Source organism: Macaca mulatta, chromosome 3, assembly GCF_049350105.2.
Source record: "Macaca mulatta isolate MMU2019108-1 chromosome 3, T2T-MMU8v2.0, whole genome shotgun sequence".
NCBI classification, from domain to species: Eukaryota; Metazoa; Chordata; class Mammalia; order Primates; family Cercopithecidae; genus Macaca; species Macaca mulatta.
Window position 1 is genome coordinate 177,370,540 of NC_133408.1, and position 20,309 is coordinate 177,390,848.

General features: G+C 37.0%; 1 protein-coding gene across 1 annotated transcript in view; it reads right to left on the reverse strand.

Moving 5' to 3' along the window:
* Positions 1-20,309, reverse strand: part of DGKI (diacylglycerol kinase iota) — a 453,887-nt gene that overhangs the window by 156,203 nt on the left and 277,375 nt on the right. Inside the window, exon 20 of the mRNA XM_015134986.3 lies at positions 1,704-1,903. Coding sequence (XP_014990472.3) covers positions 1,704-1,903 — 200 coding nt within the window. The remainder of the gene's footprint in view (positions 1-1,703; positions 1,904-20,309) is intronic.

Here is a 20,309-nt window from a genome sequence, read left to right on the forward strand (position 1 = left end):
ACAATATGGTTGTTGAGCAAATACGAATTCTCAACACAAAGGTAAAAGCTGTTTAAAACCAAACCAGCTGAAAGCCATTTCATGTCTGATAAGGTTATTAAATACAGAAGAAGCAGGCCTAAGACTGTGAGCTCTCTGCCTATACATAGTAAAAACTTTTAGCTTCTGCATATCTTCTTAACAAACTATCTAAAAGTGACCCAACAACAGAGACTATAGTACAGTTTCAGAGATTTTCTTTCACTTAGTATTTCATAGATTTCTGGCAAACCCATGGTCCACGTAACTCTAACATTTCTAGGGTAAATTTGATGAACCATATACAACTACTGACATTCCACGTTTCCTAAAATATAACCTCAGCAATTGTGTATTTAACCTAACAGAAGGTAAAGGCAGGGAGGGCAGGCAGCATGAGGAATGAGTCAGGAGTTTCACTAAACGCAAAATGTAAACAAAGAAAGACATGTAACTAAAAAACACCTCTGGAAAATAATCTAGGAAAAATTCTGGGGGAAGTCTGGATTCTGGGAGAGAAGGAAGGAGAGGACAGAGTAGATTTTTTATCCCAGCTTCAAACTGAGACCCAGATGCCAAAAGCTGGAATACTCTGAGAGCACTATCTAATCCTGCTCATCAACATGTGCCACCACAGAGAGAGAACAGGAAGTGCTGGTAGTGAGTGAGGGCACCTGTGTTGCTGGCTATTCAAGGGACTTCTGCATAAATGCATGGCAAAGCATGCCCTTGCTTTACAGGCACCACAAGGAAGCCAGCCACTCAGTGCAAATAGATAACCATGCATGACAGGCCACAAACGGGAGAAGCACCTTTCAGAGTCCCTCACTGTGACAGAGAATGACACAAGGCTAAGCCCTGAAATGGCCTTAGGCATACAGCATGATATATAGGAAATATTCAAAAGATGCCAAAACTTCCGTTCATTATCCATCCCCTTCTCCAACCCCACAGACACTTAATCACTAGTTGGAGTGAGACACACTATAAAATGAATATGCATTCTAAATATCTAGTCATTATTACCTTACCTCAAGTCAGTTTATTAAAATGCCTAAGAAAGGAAAACTCCAGGAGGGATACCACGTGTTTAAGGGTAGAAAGAGTGGGTCAGGCGTCTGGACAATAGGATGCTGCCCAGAAAGCCAATGCTGAGTTGAAGCACCAGAGTATGCAGGACCCCAAAATAGGAACATCAGGAAGGGAACAATTCGCTGGCAGGCAGAAAGAGATGCAATGTGGATAGAGGCCAGCCACTGACCAGCTCTGCCAACCAGCCACGACTGGAGAAACCAACACTCTCCAAGCGACCTAAGTAAAGAGCAGGCTAACTATGTGTTTCCCTGAAACAAAACAAAAACACATTTACCTGAACACAGTTTACCACCCTAGAATCCCTCTCAATGATTTTCTGAGAGTCTCAATAAATACATTCTCAAGTGGTCAGTGAAGAAGAATCATCTATCTCATGTACAGTAATAACTACTAAAAGAAGGGTGTGGAACTGTACAATAAACAAGGGGAAAAAACTCTGTATGTTCCCATGAGAGAAACCAAGGAACTGCTGAGTCTCCCGGACTTTTTTCCTCTTCCCAACACAGTGAGGTTCTCAGACCATGCACATGCTCTGCACTCTCCTCTCCAAGGTCTTCGTGTTAAGCAAGGTAGGCCATGAGCAGACTCACTCATTAAGTAAAGGCATGGATGTTCTCCTCTTGCTCTTCTGTACCATGTTGGCCTGATTCCTCAGGGAGATCCGAATCATAGCTGGGGCCAACCTACAGGGCTCCCCATCCACTTGCATGGGGATGGATTTGTAAGTTAGAAGCATGACTTCTCGACACTGGTGTAGCCTCTCTCCATGGCCCCCAACTTGCAAGGCTGCCTATAAAAACAAGAGTCAAAGGGAAGCAAGGAGTTAGTTCTCATTATTTAAGAAAGCTGGAGGCCAGGCGTGGTGGCTCATACCTGTAATCCCAGCACTTTGGGAGGCCGAGGCAGGTGGATCACCTGAGGTCAGGAGTTTGAGAGCAGCCTGGCCAACATGGCGAGACCCTGTCTCTGCTAAAAATACAAAAAAAAATAGCTGGGCATGGTGGCGGGTGCCTGTAGTCCCAGCTACTTAGGAGGCTGAGGCTGGAGAATCACTTAAACCCGGGAGGCGGAGGTTGCAGTGAGCCGAGGTCACGCCACTGCACTCCAGCATGGGCAATAGAGCGAGACTCCATCTCAAAAATAAAAAAGAAAAAGAAAGCTGGAAATCCCAAGTCCATTGTACATAACCAAGGAGTCTGTGATAAACATAGTAAAATTGGTAAAATTAACCACCACCATAGTAGGAAACCTGGATAAACCATTAATACAAATAAACTGAATATTCACAATTATGACGAGCTTTACCATAAATTCCTATTAACTACCACTTTTTGCTCTTACATGTTTCAAATCTAAAGTTAAGCATGTTAGTTTAATACAAAGGTTTTTCTTTGTGTTATATATTCTCATTAAACAACAATGAAAGCAGAACAAAACCAATATGAAGGAGATAAAGCAGGTAGTTTATTAACCTCTAAATTGTATTTACCTAATACTTAAATATGCAGCACATTGTTGATTACTTTTCATGTTTAGATAGGTGTTTGCTTTTTATCTAAACTTCCTCAAGCTATTTCTAACTTGTATAAGATCAACAAAATGCAAAATAACAACAATTACTTAATTTAAAACATTCTGGAAAGCAAAGCAGCTTTGAGGATCAAAATGAAAGACAGCAAGAACTCAGTTCATCATGGGAGCCACAGAATGGAGTTTCAAGATGATATTAAAAGTCTTGTTAAGGAGCAACACATTTATATAACCTCTTCTGACTTAGTAAAAAAAAAATGTATTTAGTATTATTTATCCTTTTAGGAAATAAAAGAAAAATCACACATTTTTGTTGTATAATATACATAGAGCACACAAATTTTATTATACAGCTTAATAAATATTTTATACACACATGTTAACCTCCATCGAGACCAAGTTTTGGAAAAAATGTATAACACCCAAAAAGTTCCCACATGCCCCTTCCTAGTCTATTACACTCTTCCCACCAACTGACTGGTGAGCAAGAAAGCAGAGGAGAATGCTGTGAGAAGTTACTAAAATTCTTTTTGCCTTATTACCTGACGTAAATTTACTCTTTTTATTTTGTAGTCTTGAGTAGGCCTAACGACAGATAAAATGTAAAACCTGCCTGATAAGAAGGCATTCCTCTGAGTTTAACTGGACTGAAAATTGCTTGAATACCTTCCAATCTCTTGGTATTGGAAGTCATACACAGTAGTCTAGACCACTTTTAAGCCATCTTCTCAGCCTCAAAAACAAAATAACAGCAAATATTACAAAGAGGTAGAGTTAATAACTGTCAATGCCACCCCTACTGGCATTTCACAATCAATCCAAGATGATTGCACAGACACAGGAGGAACTACTGTAATTAGCTTTTCAGGGTAGAGACATTTCCATTATTGTCAGCACAGTCACATTAAATTATTTTGGGAACAAATTAGAGTATAAGTAATTTTTTAAAACTTATTAGAAATACATATATTTTATGTCTCAGATTGGTCTAGGCTTAGCATCTTACAAGATACAGGCCCTAAGAGCCCTAATAGAAAGCCCCAAGACTTTCCAGAATGAATCATTTACTATTAGTAATACTTTGATTTATTAGTGACAACCACTCTCTATTTAACCTAGCACATGTTAGTCTTGTGAGAACCTCAGATATTGCCTTTCTGGTAGCCTGTGACTTGAGAGGAAATAAGACAGTCCCTGACCTCATGCATCCACTGCCATTTATTGCCCCAAGACCATAGCTCTCCTTTGCACTGCAGCTATGTCTTGAGATTTTCCATCTTTTCACACTATACTCTTCCCTGGAATATTCAACCCCTCTCAAAGCGTATCCTCCTCCTTACTGCTCAAGTCCTTATTCTACTTGCTGTCAGATGGAAATAACAGGCAATCATGGGTTGGAGGAGGGGTGAAGCAAGAGCAAATCTTACTCTCCTTTCCTTCCTCACTACCACTATCAGCCCCAGCCTCATTCCTGGAACAAAGGACCCAAAGGAAAAAAATCTGTGACATGGAGATCCAACACAAGAGATCATCAACAACCCTAAAGTCTGCTTGTGTTTTAAAGACTATCAAGGTAAACAAACCTCTGTAAGACTAAACAAAGAAGAATAGAAAACATAAAACTCTTTTCTCTCTCTCTCTCTTTTTTTTTTTTTCTTTTTGACAGTCTCACTCTGTTGCCAGGCTGGAGTGCAGCAGCGCAATCTCAGCTTACTGCAGCCTCCACCTGCCGAGTTCAAGCAATTCCCCCTGACTCAGCCTCCTGAGTAGCTGGGACTACAGGCGCATGCCACCATGCCTGGCTAATTTTTTGTATTGTAGTAAGATGGGGTTTCACCATGTTGGCCAGGATGGTCTCAATCTTCTGACCTCATGATCCTCCTGCCTTGGCCTCCCAAAGTGCTGGGATTACAGGCGTGAGCCACCGTGCCTGGCCAAAATTATTGTCTTTATTAAAAATAAGAAAGGGCCAGGTGCAGTGGCTCACACCTGTATCCCAGGTATCCCAGCACTTTGGGAGACCAAGGTGGGAGGATTGCATGAGGCCAGAAGTTCAAGACCAGCCAGGGCAACATAGTCAGACTCCATCTCTACAAAAAATGTAAAAATCAGCTGAGGATGGTGGTGCATGCCTGTATTCCCAGCTACTTCGGAGGCTCAGGGAGGAGGATCTTCTGAGCCCAGGAGTTCAAGGCCGCAGTGAGCTATGATCATGCCACTGCACTCCATCCTGGCAATAGAGCAAGACCCTGTATCTAAAAAATAAAATTAAAAAAATAAAATAAGGAGATAGCTAAAGAGATAATAGAGAGTTTTGAAAATCATGCAAGAATTTTATGAAAACAATAAATCAAAACACCTAGATAAGAAAGAAATTTCTGGGAAAAATATAACTTGCAAAATTTGGTATAATAAATACAGAAATTAAATAGATTAGGGCAATTTAAAAAATTGAAAGAGTTATCAAAAAATCTTCCTCATTTTACCTTCCTCCCTCACCCTTCCCCAAAAATGTCAAAAAGGCTAGATGTTTTATAAGTCAGTCCTATTCAAATGTTAAGGAAAGACGGTGTCTATTTAGTACAAGTTGCTTTAGAAAATATGATGCTATAGCTTTTAAGGTAACAAAACTAGATAAAAGCAGTACAAGAAAACAAAAAATTTTAGCCTAAATTATATTCATAATCATAAATGCAAAAATCACTTTAAAAAATCTAATTGCCGCCAGTGGTCTCTTTTATAGAAGTTAAAGTTATTATGGTTTATTATTAAGAATCAAGAAATTAAGAATTACTCAACATCAGAAAATACATCATTGTAATTTTAGTACATTAATGGTTTAAACGAGAAAAACCATATTATCATCTCAAAAGATTAAGCAAAAAAAAAATGACGTTCAATGCCTTTTATGATAAAAATGATTTTCACAGAAAACCAGGAGTAGAAAATAGCTTTTGTAACTGATAAAGATCACCTACCAAGATATCTAGAAAAAAATATTATTCACAAAAAAAAAAAAAAATTAGAAGCATTCCTTTCAAGAAAAAAGTTATCCATTAGCAACAAAAGTTTTCAGCATAATACTGGAAGTACTGACCAACACAATGAGACAAAGAAATACAATTAGAAAAAAAAAAATTAAAGGAAAAAATGTAAACTTACTAATATTTCTACTGATATCATCCCATACATAAAAATTCCAAGAAAATTCACAGGCCAAGTGTTAAAAGTCCTAAGAAAGATGGCTGATACACTGTCAACTTAAAAAATCAACAGTATTCTACTACTCTAGCATTAAATAAACAAAAATACAATATAATATAAAATGCCATTTACAATATCAACAAAAACAATACATACAGACTTTTATGCAGAAAATTTTAAAATTTTATTGAAGGATGTAAGGAAAGACTTAAATAAATGGAGAGGCATGTTATATTCACAGACAGAATAATTCAATACTCCAATAATGTTAATTTTCCAAAATTAACATACCAATTCAATGTAATTCAAATTAAAATAAGAGAAATACTATTTTGAGGAATCTTGTTGTCATGTTAATTTCATGTCAACTTTCTAAGCCACAGTAACCAGATATTTGGTCAAACACTCTAGATGTTTCTATGAAAGTATTTTTTTAATGAGATTAACACTGAACTCAGTAGACTTTGAGTAAAGCAAACATGAGTGGGCCTCATCCAATCTGCTGAAGACTCTAAAAAGAAAAAAGAAGAACCTTCCCAGAACAAGGAGGAATTTGACCATCAGCCTGCCTTTGGACTTGGTCTTCAACATCAACTGCTCCCTGGGTCTCTAGCCTGTCAGCCTACCCTGGAAATTGGTGCAAATTGGGACTTGCCAGCCTCCAATTCACAATTCACATGAGATTAAAATAAATCTCAATCTCTCTCCCTCACTCACACACTCCCTTTTGTTCTGTTTCTTTGGAGAATTTTGACTAATATACTTGTACAAATGACTCAATAATTAATTTTGAAGGATAAAGATCCACAAATAACTAAGGATAGTTGGAAAGAACAGGGGCAATGGATAGCCGACTGTCCCTGTTAGATACCAAGATATATAACACTTAAAGATGCAGTCATTAAAATAGTGAAAGTCAGTGGAAATGAATACAGAGAACAGAACAGACTCAAAGATATGAGTATATGAACTATGGTGATGTGGCATTATAAATTATTGAAGAAATGATGGATAATTTAGCCAATGAGGCTGGGAATATTTCTCACTACATAGAGAAAAATAAAATCAGTATTCTACCTCACATCATACACAAAGGAACAAGAAATAAAAATACAAATATAAATATTAGTGGGCTGAAAGAGAGGAGAGAGTAAATATTTCTTCCCATCTCTTTTTCTCAATCAGTGTCTGGCAATAGCTAATAATTCCTTGAGCTTCCATTTCCTACTGAGAAGCACTCTTTCCAGGCCAACCCAATCCTGTGGCTCCAGCTCAGACAGGCAGTCCTCACAGAGGCTCCAACTCTCCTGGAGCGATTCCCTTCTCCAGAGTTCTAGTTCTGCCATGTGACCCTCCCAGCATGCCCATCAACAGGTCTCTCAGGTGGCCACTTCTCCCAAGTTCCACCTCTGTTTTATAGCCTGAGCTCCCTGATGCTAATAACACCATCTTCTCCCACTGTCCCTCTAGCCCTAGGGACCATTTATGGATTGCTAATTGTTAGGCAGGAATCTAGACCCAACACGGCGGTGTTACCCGGTGTAGCAGGCCCTTTGTTCAAGACTTCCCTTCCTCTTTGAACACACCCGCAGACTTGCATACATCAGAGGTTCCGGCTGGGCAACCACACTCCCCCATGACCTGCAGCTCACCTGCATTCCACAAGTTCGTAAACAGCAATTTCAGTTGACAGTTTCCAAAGACCCCTTCCTCATGACCCTTACTCGACTCCTGCCCTAGTAGTTTCAAGGCCCCCCAGGCTCTGTTTGTACAACCAGCTTCCCTATCTCTCAGGCTATAAAAAAGCCCCTACCCTCCTCCCTCAGTGCGACTTCCTCGGCCCGCACCTTTGGACCGAGGAACCTCGCCCGCGAGTCCTAATAAAGGCTATTCTCACTGCCATTTGCCTTGTGTCTTCGTTCCCGGTTCGGCTCCAGCCTCAGTTTACCTTTACACTAATCTAGGGTTGACCTCTTTTCAATTCTTCTAACATCCCATAACTAGCCTCCTGTACTAAATAGCCTCAACGGATCTATCTCCTATTGAATTTTTTCCTCTTTGATATACTCAGCTCGTCACCAAAATGAGAAATTTACTTACATAATTTGCAGTGGCACCAATATCAGCTAATTCATAGTTTTCGACACATTTTACAAGCTATTTTACTGTCAGGAACCTCTATCATTAAGACTCTTTTCATTTTATCAATAATTAAGATTTCTAGGCACTGGTGTGTTTGTTTTATTTTATTTACTAAATTATTTTTGAGATGGAGGCTCACTCTGCTGCCCAGGCTGGAGTGCAATGGCACAATCTTGGCTGACTACAGCCTCCACCTCCAAAGTAATTCTCCTGCCTCAGCCTCCTGAGTAGCTGGGACTACAGGTGCATGCCACCATGTGCAGCTAATTTTGTTTTGTAATTTTAGTAGAGACAGGGTTTCGCCATGTTGGCCAGGCTGGTCTCAAACTCCCGACCTCAGGTGATCCACCCGCCTTGGCGTCCCAAAGTGCTGGAATTATAGGTGTGAGCCACTGCACCCAGCCCACTGGTGTGTTTTAAAGTTCCATGGTAAAACATGCTGTACGGAGCCTAAATGCTATTAGTAGTGGTGGTATTAATGATTGTCCACATGAATAAATATTTATAGCAAAAATAATTCCATAAATTCAGTTTCCTCATATGGAAAGTAATTACAGTATGCTGCTACAATCACTTTCAGAACTAGCATTTTATGATTCTATGTTGTACCTACAATTCTATAATTTCATGTTCTCAAATTCCACCTCCTCCCATCTAGAGCCCTGTTTCTTTCCTTGACTATATAAGTGATGTAGTATTGTCCAGCCACTCTAAAGTGCTAGAGAGTAAAAAGGAAAGCACTGCATTTGAAAAACCTCCCTTCTGCAAATTTAAAAAATAGTAGCAATTATTGCATACTTACTGTAAGTCAAAAATTTTTCTATGAAAATATCTTGTAAAAATCTCAACACTCTCTTTGGGATTACTTATATACATGTGACTTTTTCATTTTTGTTTAATGAAAGTAGATTCTAGTCACTACCAAAGTGAGTTCATGAGAAGCAGGAAAAAAAGAAGCCACTTTTGTGGACCTGTCTAGTTTTACAACTGTTAGTGAGATGCAGACTCGTATTCATGATGCGGTTTGGGGAAAAAATCATTTGTATGCTTTAAAGGTAGTTATATAGACAATCATTCCTCTAAAATCTGCAATGTCCTGACAATATAGTGACACAATCAACAAAATATACTGGAGCAATGGAATAAAATAGATTTGTAGAATTCTGGAACAAAAGAAATATACCCTATCCATCTTTTAATAGTGGTCCAGTAGTGTTCGTCCCTTATATAAGACTGATTTTTTATCTTGTGAAGCAGGAAGTGGAGAACTAAGTGGAATGTAATGCTAAGACAGTACATACTAAGTCACAACGAAACACAGTCCAGAGCCACATACGATGTATCATCCTCTAGGACAAGACAAGCAAAGAAGCAAGAAAACATCATCTATAATAAAGGGGAAAAAATTATTGCTGGGTGAACTTAAGAGCAAATTGAAAGCTGCAGGAAGAAAGAGGCCAGTGAAGATAAAAATAGACGAATAGAAATTACCAGATCTGAAAAACAGAGACAGAAACATTTTATTTTATTTCTTGACCTGTGAGACAGTAACAAGCAATCTAAAATACATTTAATAAAATCCCAGAAGAAGAGAAAGGGAGAATGGAGCAGAAAATACATGAATAAAAATATTCCTAGTTTGTTGGGGAAAACAAATAAACCTTTAGGTCCAAGGAGAACAGTGAACCTAAAACAGGATAAATGCAAAGAAAACCACTGTGGTGGGCAGAACAGTGCTCACCACTATAACCACCAAAAAAGATGCCCATGTTCTAACTCCCAGGAACCACACAAACCTCCTGGAGCAAAAGGGCCTTTTAGGTGTAAGTAAACTAAGGTTGTTGAGATAGGAGGATTATTCTGGATTGTCTTAGTGGACCCAATGCAGTCTCAATGGTCCTTATAAAGAAAAATTAGGGGCTAGAGAATGAAAGTCAGAGAGGACAATGCAAGAATAGAAACAGATGCTGGAGTGACACAGGACTGTAAGCCAAAGAATGCAGGCAGCCTCCAATACCTGAAAAAGACAAGGAAACTAATTCTTCCATAGAATCTCCAGAGAGAACACAGGCCTACAAACCCATTTTAGACTTCTGATCTCCACGAATTTAAAATAATAAACGTGTGTTGTCTTAAGCCACTGTTGTAGTCATTTGTTCGCAGCAGCAATAAGAAAGTAATACAGCTACAAAGAGGTTTAAAACTAAAGATAAACTAGTACAATCACCATGGAGAGCAATATGGAGGTTCCTCAAAAAACAACAAATAGAAGTATCATATGATCCAGCAACTGCACTACTGGGCATTTATCGAATAGAAAGGAAACCAGTATACTGAAGAAACATCTGTACCCCCATGTTTATTGCAGCACTGCTCCAATAGCCAAGATATGGAATCTGCCTAGGTGTCCAACAACAAAAAATAAAAAAAATGTAGCATGTATACACAATGGAATATTATTCAGCCATTAAAAAGAATGAAATCCTGTGGCAGCATGGATGAAACTGGAGAACATTATGCTAAATAATATAAGATAGGAACAGCATGTTAACCACCACACATTCTCATTAACTTGTGGAAGCTAGAAAAAGTTGATCTCATATAAGTAAAAAGTAGAACAGAGGATACTAGAGGCTAGAAAGGATAAAGGAAAGGGAGGGATAGGACGAAACTTGTTAAAGGATACAAAATTAAAACAAGACAGAAGAAATAAATGTTAGTGTTCTATACCACTGTAGGATGACTATAGTTGACAGTAACATCTAGTTTCAAAAAACTAGAAGGAGGATGTTAAATGTTCCCAACACAAAGAAATGACAAATGTTTGAGATGATGGATATGCTAATTATCCTGATTGGATCACTGTACATTATATATATTGAAGCATCATTATGTATTCCATGAATATGTACAATTATTACTCGTAAATTAAAAATTTGATTTTTAAAAAACAACAAATAAAGAGAAAGTCTCAAGAACAGGGAAAAAAAGACACACTATATACAAAGGACTAATGATGCAAATGACAGCTGACTTTTCATTATAAAATATGGAGGCCAGAAGAAAACAACTATTTAAAGAGCTAAAGCAAGACAAACAAAAACAAACCTGTCAGTCCAGAATTCAGAATTCTATATCTACAAAAACATAATTCAAAGAATAAGGATAAAATAAAGACATTTTCAGAAAAATAAAATTTAAAAGTATTTGTTGCCAACAGAACTTCACTGTAAGAAATGTTAGAGGAAATCATTGAAATTAAAGCAAAATGATGCCTGATGGAAACTTGGATCAACATGGATCAACAGGAAGGAATGAATAACACTGGAAAGGGAAACAGGTGGGTAACAAAGAACTTCGTATTTGTCTTTCATCTCTCAATTTCTTTAAAAGTAACAATTGTTCAAAGCAAATATATTAATGTTGATTTGTGGGGCTCATATGGAATGTAAAAGACATATGGAAATAAGAGTATAAGCTAATGCTGGGCACAGTGGCTCACGCCTGTAATCCCAACACTTTGAGAGGACGAACTGGGCAGATCACCTGAGGTCAGGAGTTTGAGACCAGGCTGGCCAACATGGTGAAACCTCATCTCTACTAAAAATACAAAAATTAGCTGGCCCTTGTGGCAGACACGTACAATCCCAGCTATTCAGGAGGCTGAGGCAGGAGAATTACTTGAACCTAGGAGACAGAGGTTGCAGTGAGCCAAGATCATGCCACTGCACTCCAGTCTGGGCAACAAGAGCAAAACTCCGTATCAAAGAATAAAAAAGAGCATAAGGTAAGAAAGAGAAAAAGGATTATGAGGAAAAGATAAGTAAATTGATATATTACTTGTATCCAGAATGGAGGCGAGATCCTACAGACAGTAAAATGTTAATGGTATTGTAAACATAAACTCAACAATTTAGACAAAATAATGAACAAGTTTCATGAAATATTTAATAAAGTTGACTCAAGAAGAAATCGAAAATATGAATAATTCTATATCTCTACTTGCCTTAAAGAAATCTCAAAGCCAGAGTATATTAGGAAATTCTATGAAATATATAATGAAAAAGATAATAGTACCAGTCTTCACAAATTCTTTCAGAAAACAGAAGAGAATGTCATTTCCTGTCTCAGATTCCAAGGCCAGTAGAACCTTTATATCAAAACCCAATCAAGATATGCAAGAAAAGAAATTTATTTATTGTTGTCCCTCATAATCATAGTCACAAAAATGCTTAACAAAATATTAGTAAACTGTATCTAGCAGTATAACAATGATAATAAATCAAGACTAAGAGGGGCTTATCCTAGAAATGCAAGATCAGTATAAGATTTTTAAAAATTAATGAAATTAGTGATATAAACAAAATAAAGGGGAAAATTGTATGTCAATTTCAGAGATACAAAAACCTTTGATAAAATACACCACTCATTTGTGATCAAAAGTTCTCAGGAAAGTAGGAATTAAGTGGAAATTCCTTAATCATATAAAGGACACTAATAAAAAAATACTACAATTAAGCATATTTATGAAAAATATGGAATGTTTCCCCATGTAATCAGGAAAAATACAAACATGTGCATTCTTACCATTTTTATTCAACATCTTAGTGAACATCCAAGTAAAAGAAATTTTAAAGAATTTTCTAGAGTGGCATGAAAATTTTTTGAATAAAAAAGGAAAGGCATGTAAGGCAACAGTAAAACTCTATTTCAAACAATATAATTGTGTATGCAGGAAAACCTAAGGAATCTAGTAAAAAAAAAAAAAAAAAAAAAAACCAAACTACTGGATCTAATAAGTGAATTTAGCAAAGTTATGAGACAAAGTCAATAAACAAATATGTATGTATATATAGACACACATATACTCATTTCTATATACTAGCAATAATAATTAAATGTAAAATTTAAATTACTGTTTAAAATAGCATTAAAAAATACTTAGAAATAAATAATTAGAAATTTAACAATAGGTGTGCAAAAAACTGAAAATTGCACTGAAGCTACAAAACACTGTTGATGGATATTAAATACCTAAATAAATGGAGAAATATACCATGTTCATGGATTGGAACATTCATATTGTTAATATTCCAATTCCTCCCAAAATTATCTAAAACTTAAATGCAATTCCAATCAAAATCCTAATTTTTTGCAGATTAAAGCAGATTCTAAGCAAATGCCAAAAGACCTAGAATAAGGAAAGCACTGTTAGAACAACAAAGTGATTTATATTACCAGATTGAAGGGTTACCATAGAGCTAATTAAGACAGTGTGGTATTGGCAATGAGGATAAACAAATCAATGAAACAGAATAGAACCTAGGCACCAAGCAAAAGCACCAAAGCAATGTTACAGAAAAGGAAAGTTGATTCAACAAATAGTGCTGGAAAAAAACTGAATAAATGCATTTTTTATGAACGAATATACATCTTACACAATACACAAAAATTAATTTGAGCTGAATCATAAACTTACATATAAAAGCCAAACTTATAAATCTTCCAGAAGAAAACATAGGAGAATGGCCTCCCAATCTTTCTGGGAGTAATCAAAGATTTCTTAGGAAGCACACAAAAAGCTCTAAAACAAATTAAGCCTTTTTCATAAAACTGGATGTTTAAAACTTATGCTCATCAAAACAAACACTAAAAACACAAAAAGGAAAAGTATAAACAAAAAGAATATATTTTTAATAAATAAATCTGTCAGAAGACTTATATTCAGAATATATCTCTTCTATTTCAACAATAAAAGATAAACAGCCCATTAAAATATGCAAAAAAAACCACATTTAACTTCCTTTAAAAAAAGACAAAATGGTAACAATAAAAATAAACTTATCTTTACTCTCAAATGTTGTTTGTAAGGACATAATTGTCTGTTCCAGAATTTTATCTGCATAAAACATACATAATTCCTTGATTTCCTTCAGGGATGGAAGTTTATTTTTGTCCCCCTTCCATCAAGTATAATATTTAAACATCATTTATGTCTCTATCCATTAACACATTTTCAACATCTGTTGGGTATTTAAATCACTTCTCTGAGCACAAGGGCGGTCCCTCGTGCCACCTGGAATGCAGCTGGCTGGCCTTCAGTGACCCCAACGCCTTGCAGGGCTCCCACCACCCCTACCGCCACAGTCATGGCTGGCCGCAGGAACTCTGTATAGTAAATCACTTCTCATCCAGGAACTCTATATGACTCTCTTGGGCAAGTAAACAGTACGAAATTTCTAAAAAACAATTCGATAATTTTATTAAGAGGCTTCAAAATGCTTATGTCATTGTAATTTCCTTAGGATTTGGCATAAGAAAATAATGTGAAATGTGAAGAGACATTTACAAACAATTATGTTAATTACAGGATTATCTGCAATAGAAAACATCAGAAACCTAAAAGCTTCATAAAGGAAACTTTGCATAAAATAATTATTACATAAATTAGGATATATTTATACAATAAAAGTAGGTAGCCATTTTTAGTATGGGTTTTCCCTACAATATGGTTTCATGTATTTTTAAAAATGCAAAAATAAAGCAATTAGAAACATCAAATATAAATAGTTATTTATGAGTCATAAAATTGTAACTGATATTTTACTTTAGTTCTTATGTATATTATCGAAATAAGCAAACATTTAATATTACCTTTCTTCTAAAAACAAAGATATATGGTAAGTGTAAAACTTCAACTCTGAAAATTTCTCCACGTACTTTTCGCTCACTGAATAACCTCTTGCTTTCATAATTCATAACTATAAAGAAACTCACACAGTTTAATTTCAATTAACAAAAAGAAAGCTGGACGTGCCTTCTTTAAAGTTTACGAGACTGAAATCTTTGGATTTCATACTGAATGGCAAATTAGGTTCCCAATTCCTCTAACTGAATAATGCTTTGAACTGGAACTGTCTTGAGAAGTTTAAATTACTTAGAAGCAAACTCAACATGAAAGGACCTTAGAAACAATAATGGCAGAAAATTGTGGCAGAAATAAATACAAATTACAATGTCTGATTATGGTCTGTGTAAAATCCAAAAAGGTAATCAGGTTACCCAGCACCCAATGAAGAATCATCTTAATTAGTAGGAATGTATTTCAACCAGTAAAATGAATTGAAGACTTCTACTTTGAAATTTGCAATTACAAGATAAAGAGTCTAAAAGAAACAGCCTTTTTTCCCATTCCAGTAATTCTATTTCAAAGCTCTCTTATTAAAGTGCCACTCTGAATTTTCAATTTTTTGGATTTTACTTAAATCATAAGCAATGTACAAGTATATTTATTAGTGTATTCCATGATTTTTAAAGTTTATAGCCTTTAATTACTACACACATCAATTTCTAAGAAAAATAGTTTGTTTCTAAAAAGCTTGACCTACTGGTTATGTTTTTAGTTACATAGCTATATTAAATATGCAAAAATATATACACATATACCCAAATAACTACATTTGTCTGTTCACATAATGATCTTAAACAAATGTTTGAGTTTTCAAATAAATTACCTTCTTAGAAATACAATCAATATACTAGTTCAAGAAATGTGAAATTGAAGACTGCAAATTAGATTATTTCATCCTGAATGAAAAAAAAATACAATGCTGTACTGCTATATGAGTAGCAAGTAGTAAGATAAAATGTGTCTGAAAATAGAGAAATATATGCCAGTATACATTTAGAGGGCACAGAATGTTCAAAACCATACGGTTTAAACTCCATTTAATTCTGCTTTTCTTAGATAGGATTCTCTTTCTTGGAAGCAATTAGAGTCACTGGAATCTGAGATTCAATCATGCATTTGATGCTAGTTGATGATGTATATGGATTACCTTATTCACATGATGTAAAGAGAAAAAAATAATTGACCTAATTTTAGTATTCCATTTCCTTTTTTGCCATCTCCCATCTGCGATTATTTCTTTTTCCTACAAATGACAGAAGAAGAATAAAAAGGATCTGGCAGAACCCCTCCCTCTCCAAAACAATCTCTCCAACCTGAAAAGATCTCCTAAACTCTAAACATATATTTCAAATTGCCCATTTCTATATTTCCTTAAATGTCTTTAGAGCTTTTGAATTTAAAATAGGTAAAACACAATGTATTTCTTTTGAGATATTCTCTCTTTTATGTTTTCTATCTCATTTAATGCATTTATCCTTTACCTAGCTATCTAAGATAGCCTCCTGGAATTTGGGTATACTCTTCCCTTTGTACCCTTCACAATACATCACTAGGTCCAAACAACTCTCTTGAACTCACCACCCCCTCTGTCTTCACTGGCATGTTCTTACTTCAGGCTTGCAGGCCTTCTCTCTCTCTCTCTTTTTTTTTTTTTTTTTTTTGAGATGGAGTTTCGCTCTTGTTGCCCAGACTAGGGTTCAATGGCATGATCTTGGCTCACTGCAACCTCCGCATCCTGGGTTCAAGTGATTCTCCTGCCTCAGCCTCCCAAGTACCTGGGATTATAAGTGACCACCACCATGCCTGGCTCATTTTTTGTATTTTTAGTAGAGATGGGGTTTCACCATGTTGGCCAGGCTGGTCTTAAACTCCTGACCTCAGGTGATCTGCCCACCTCAGCCTCCCAAAGTGCTGGGATTACAGGCAGGAGCCACCACACCTGGCCAGGCCTTCTCATTTATATACCTGGACTCACATGACAGCATTCTGACTTGTCTACCTGCCTCCAGTTGTAAATTCTGGTTGTCTTCTACAATGTCACCCATATAATCTTTTTTTTTTTTTTTTTTTTTTTTTTTGAGACTGAGTCTCACTTTGTTGCCTAGGCTAGAGTGCAGTGGCACGATCTCGGCTGACTGCAAGCTCCACTTCGCGGGTTCACGCCATTCTCCTGCCTCAGCCTCCTGAGTAGCTGGGACTATAGGCACCTGTCACCACGCCCGGCTAATTTTTTGTATTTTTTAGTAGAGATGGGGTGTCACCATGTTAGCCAGGATGGTCTCGATCTCCTGACCTCGTGATCCACCCACCTCGGCCTCCCAAAGTGCTGGGATTACAGGTGTGAGCCACCACGCTTGACCCACATAATCTTTCTAAAGCACAAGTCTGACCCTGTTTTACTCCATCTCTTTTAGCCTCCCCACTGACAGTTTAAAGAACTCTATCTCTGCCCTTTCTCCACATCCATGGCTTCACTGACTCTGTGTCATTACTCAGAGCCACCACTGGAACCCTCTCCTAGGATACGGTGGTCTCTTAGGCTAATTCCCTGATGGTCACGTTCACTTGGCAATTCCACTCCCAGGGACTCCTCCCTACTCTAAGAAACTATTGCTCTCATCCCCATTTTACAAACAGTGTTCTGATTTCAATTCTTTTCACTCTCACCCCAGTCTTTCTCCTAGAATTTACTGCCTCCGATTATGATGGCTTGTTTACTCCTTTGTCCCCCTGATAACACCAAGCTATGAACACCCTGAGGACAGGGCTTTTCTTTTGGTTCACTTCTTAACAGTTTTACCTAGCAGCATCCCACTTAGGGATGCAGAATTTGTAGATTCAGTGTATTCAATAAATGAGTATGATTGATACTAAAGGAATGAAAGCAGAGAGACAGCTGAACTAAGTATTACCTTGAATTTTTTAAAAATCCTATTAATTAGACATCATCACTAGCACTCAAACTTCCCATATGCTGAAAGGATCTTTTATGACCCCAGACTAGGAAGGTACACAGTGTTACTTCACTGTATTCAATTCATCCAAGTAGTCACAAGCCCAACCAAATACTAGGGGAAGCTAAATCCCAATCTTTGATGGGATTATTGTTCAAAAACTGAAGGCCATTTAAAACCAGAGTCACCATTGGAGGATGCTAGTGAACTCAGTATTTTGAAAATGTATAAGGAAAGAAAAAGAATCACTTATTGAGCCTTTCCTACACAAACTATATGACTAAGTAATCAAACAGTAAGTGAAGTGAAATTTCTCTTCATAGAAATATTTCAAGTAGTAAATGAAGAAGGATAGAATTAGAATATCAGGCTGGGCATGGTGGCTCATGCCTGTAATCCAAGCATTTTGGGAGGCCGAGGCAGGTGGATTACTTGAGGTTAGGAGTTGGAGACCAGTCTGACCAATATGGTGAAACCCCATCTCTAACAAAACTACAAAATTAGCCGGATGTGGTGGTGGCAGGTGCCTGTAATCCCAGCTACTCGGGAGGCTGAGACAGGAGAATAGCTTGAACCTGGGAGGCAGAGGTTACAGTGAGCCAAGATTGCACCATTGCACTCCAGCCTGGGCAACAAAAGCAAAACTCCATCTCAAAAAATAAAGAAAGAAAGAATTAGAATTATCACTATTTTGCAACCCTTAATGATTGCTAGATCCAAACATTGACCATCAATATCAGTCAACATTAAAAAAGGAGAAACAAAGCCGAACATTACATATTCTTTTTAGAAAAAGAAAACACTGCTTACAAAGTAGATTTGGGGGAAAATATATGTAGTGTATGCAGATCCAACTATCAAGTAGAGAAAAAAAGAAAGAAGCACATTTTAATAAATGCCTCAGGGATCCTATAAGCAAAATTCAGACTCAGAAACTTGACAGGACAAATGACCAGTTTCTTCCATAAATAAATGGGGAAGAGTTGGAGGGGAAACTACGGAGAGTTTAAAGTCATATCAACCGACCACAATGTGTAAATTTTATTTGGATTCTGACTCAAAGAAACTGCATAAGAAAATAAGTGACATTTGTGAGACAACTGGAAATTCAAGCTCTGAGTAAATATTTACTGATATTCAGGTAGTATTAGTTTCATTTTTTAAAATAATATAATGTCATTGTAGTTGTGTTTATAAAAGAAAGTATCTTTTAAAAGTCCATTTTGAATTATTGATGGATAAAATGATGTATATGCTATGCATAAGATGTATATATGACATATATTGTATACACGTAATGTCTAGGATTTGCTCCAGAATAATATAATGAAAGAGGTTTTAGGTGGGACAAATACAAGATTGTCCATGAATTGAAAATTATAAAAGCTGAGTAATGACACTTGGGAGTTTGTTGTATTATTTTGTCTATTTTTACTCTGAAACTTTCCCATATAAATATTTATTTTTTAAAAAATTTTGCTAACTCCTCAAGAATGCTGAATGACGTAAACACTCCTAGATCAGTGCTGTGATGCACTCTATGATCTGGCCCTTACCCACGTCTTTAGGAACACTTGCAATCACTCTCTTTTCACCTACATTTAAACCACATGAAACTACTTATAGTTCCCACAAAGCACTAAAATTCCTCCTGCTTTTGTAAATGTTCCTTTTTCCAGAATGTCAAGTTCCATTCTTCTTCTCCTGGTAAAATTCAGTCAGTCACATCACGCATTGCCAACTGCATGCTGCAGGCTCCCTGTTGTGGACTGGCCACCACAACGAAATGATAGATATCCACCATTTGCTGCCCCAGCTGCCTCTCCAGCCTTTCCTGCCCTCTTTTCTGCTCTGTGAGGCTGACCTATTTGGACTGCATCAGTGGCTCCCATGTCTTCTGGCTTCCGATTAGACTTCTCCATAAAGGCCCACCAGCAGAAGATCTAGAGGTCAAGGTGCAGAAGGAAGTCGCTGTATTTATGTCCCCGGCTTGCTCCCTGCCAGGTAAGCACAGGTTGGTTGCTTCCTCTTTGCAAATATCACGCCTATCAGGTGACCCTTTCCAAGTAGTTCTCTTTCTGGTACTGGTGATTGTTTCTTTTCCTTTTCATCTTCAGCTCAAGAATTGGTTTCTCATAAACCTAGTGCACGATTTGTGAAAGAGCCCTCCATTTAACTCTCCACTAATTACCCAGTTTTAGTATTGCTCCTGTATAATTAGTGTAATATTCTAATTAGTATACTAAATATACAAATTAGTATAATAAAAATTATACTAATTATACAATTGTTAGGGAAAAAAGAAAAAACACCCAAACCAGAAAAGACTACAAAAAGAGCAAGACACAGATATAGTCTGAGAAAACACAGAAGAAACAGTTGAAGTACATTTCAGAGAGAGAGTGCACACGTGCAATGGCTTGGTGGTACAAAAGAAACAAGGGAGGGTTGATGCTGTGCTTCACTTGTCAGCTGCTTGAGCTAGAAAGCAAAGATGAGGGCAGGGAAGGCTAAAGAATCAGACAGAACCTCGACTTTACAGGTCAAGTAAGGACAGAGTTTTTGATCCTTAGGTCAATTGGGAAACATTGAATATTCCCCTTGGCCTTCCAGGCCTAGGTAAGGGATCGTCATCTTGCAGACAATCCCTGAGAGCCTTCTACCACACAGTCAGA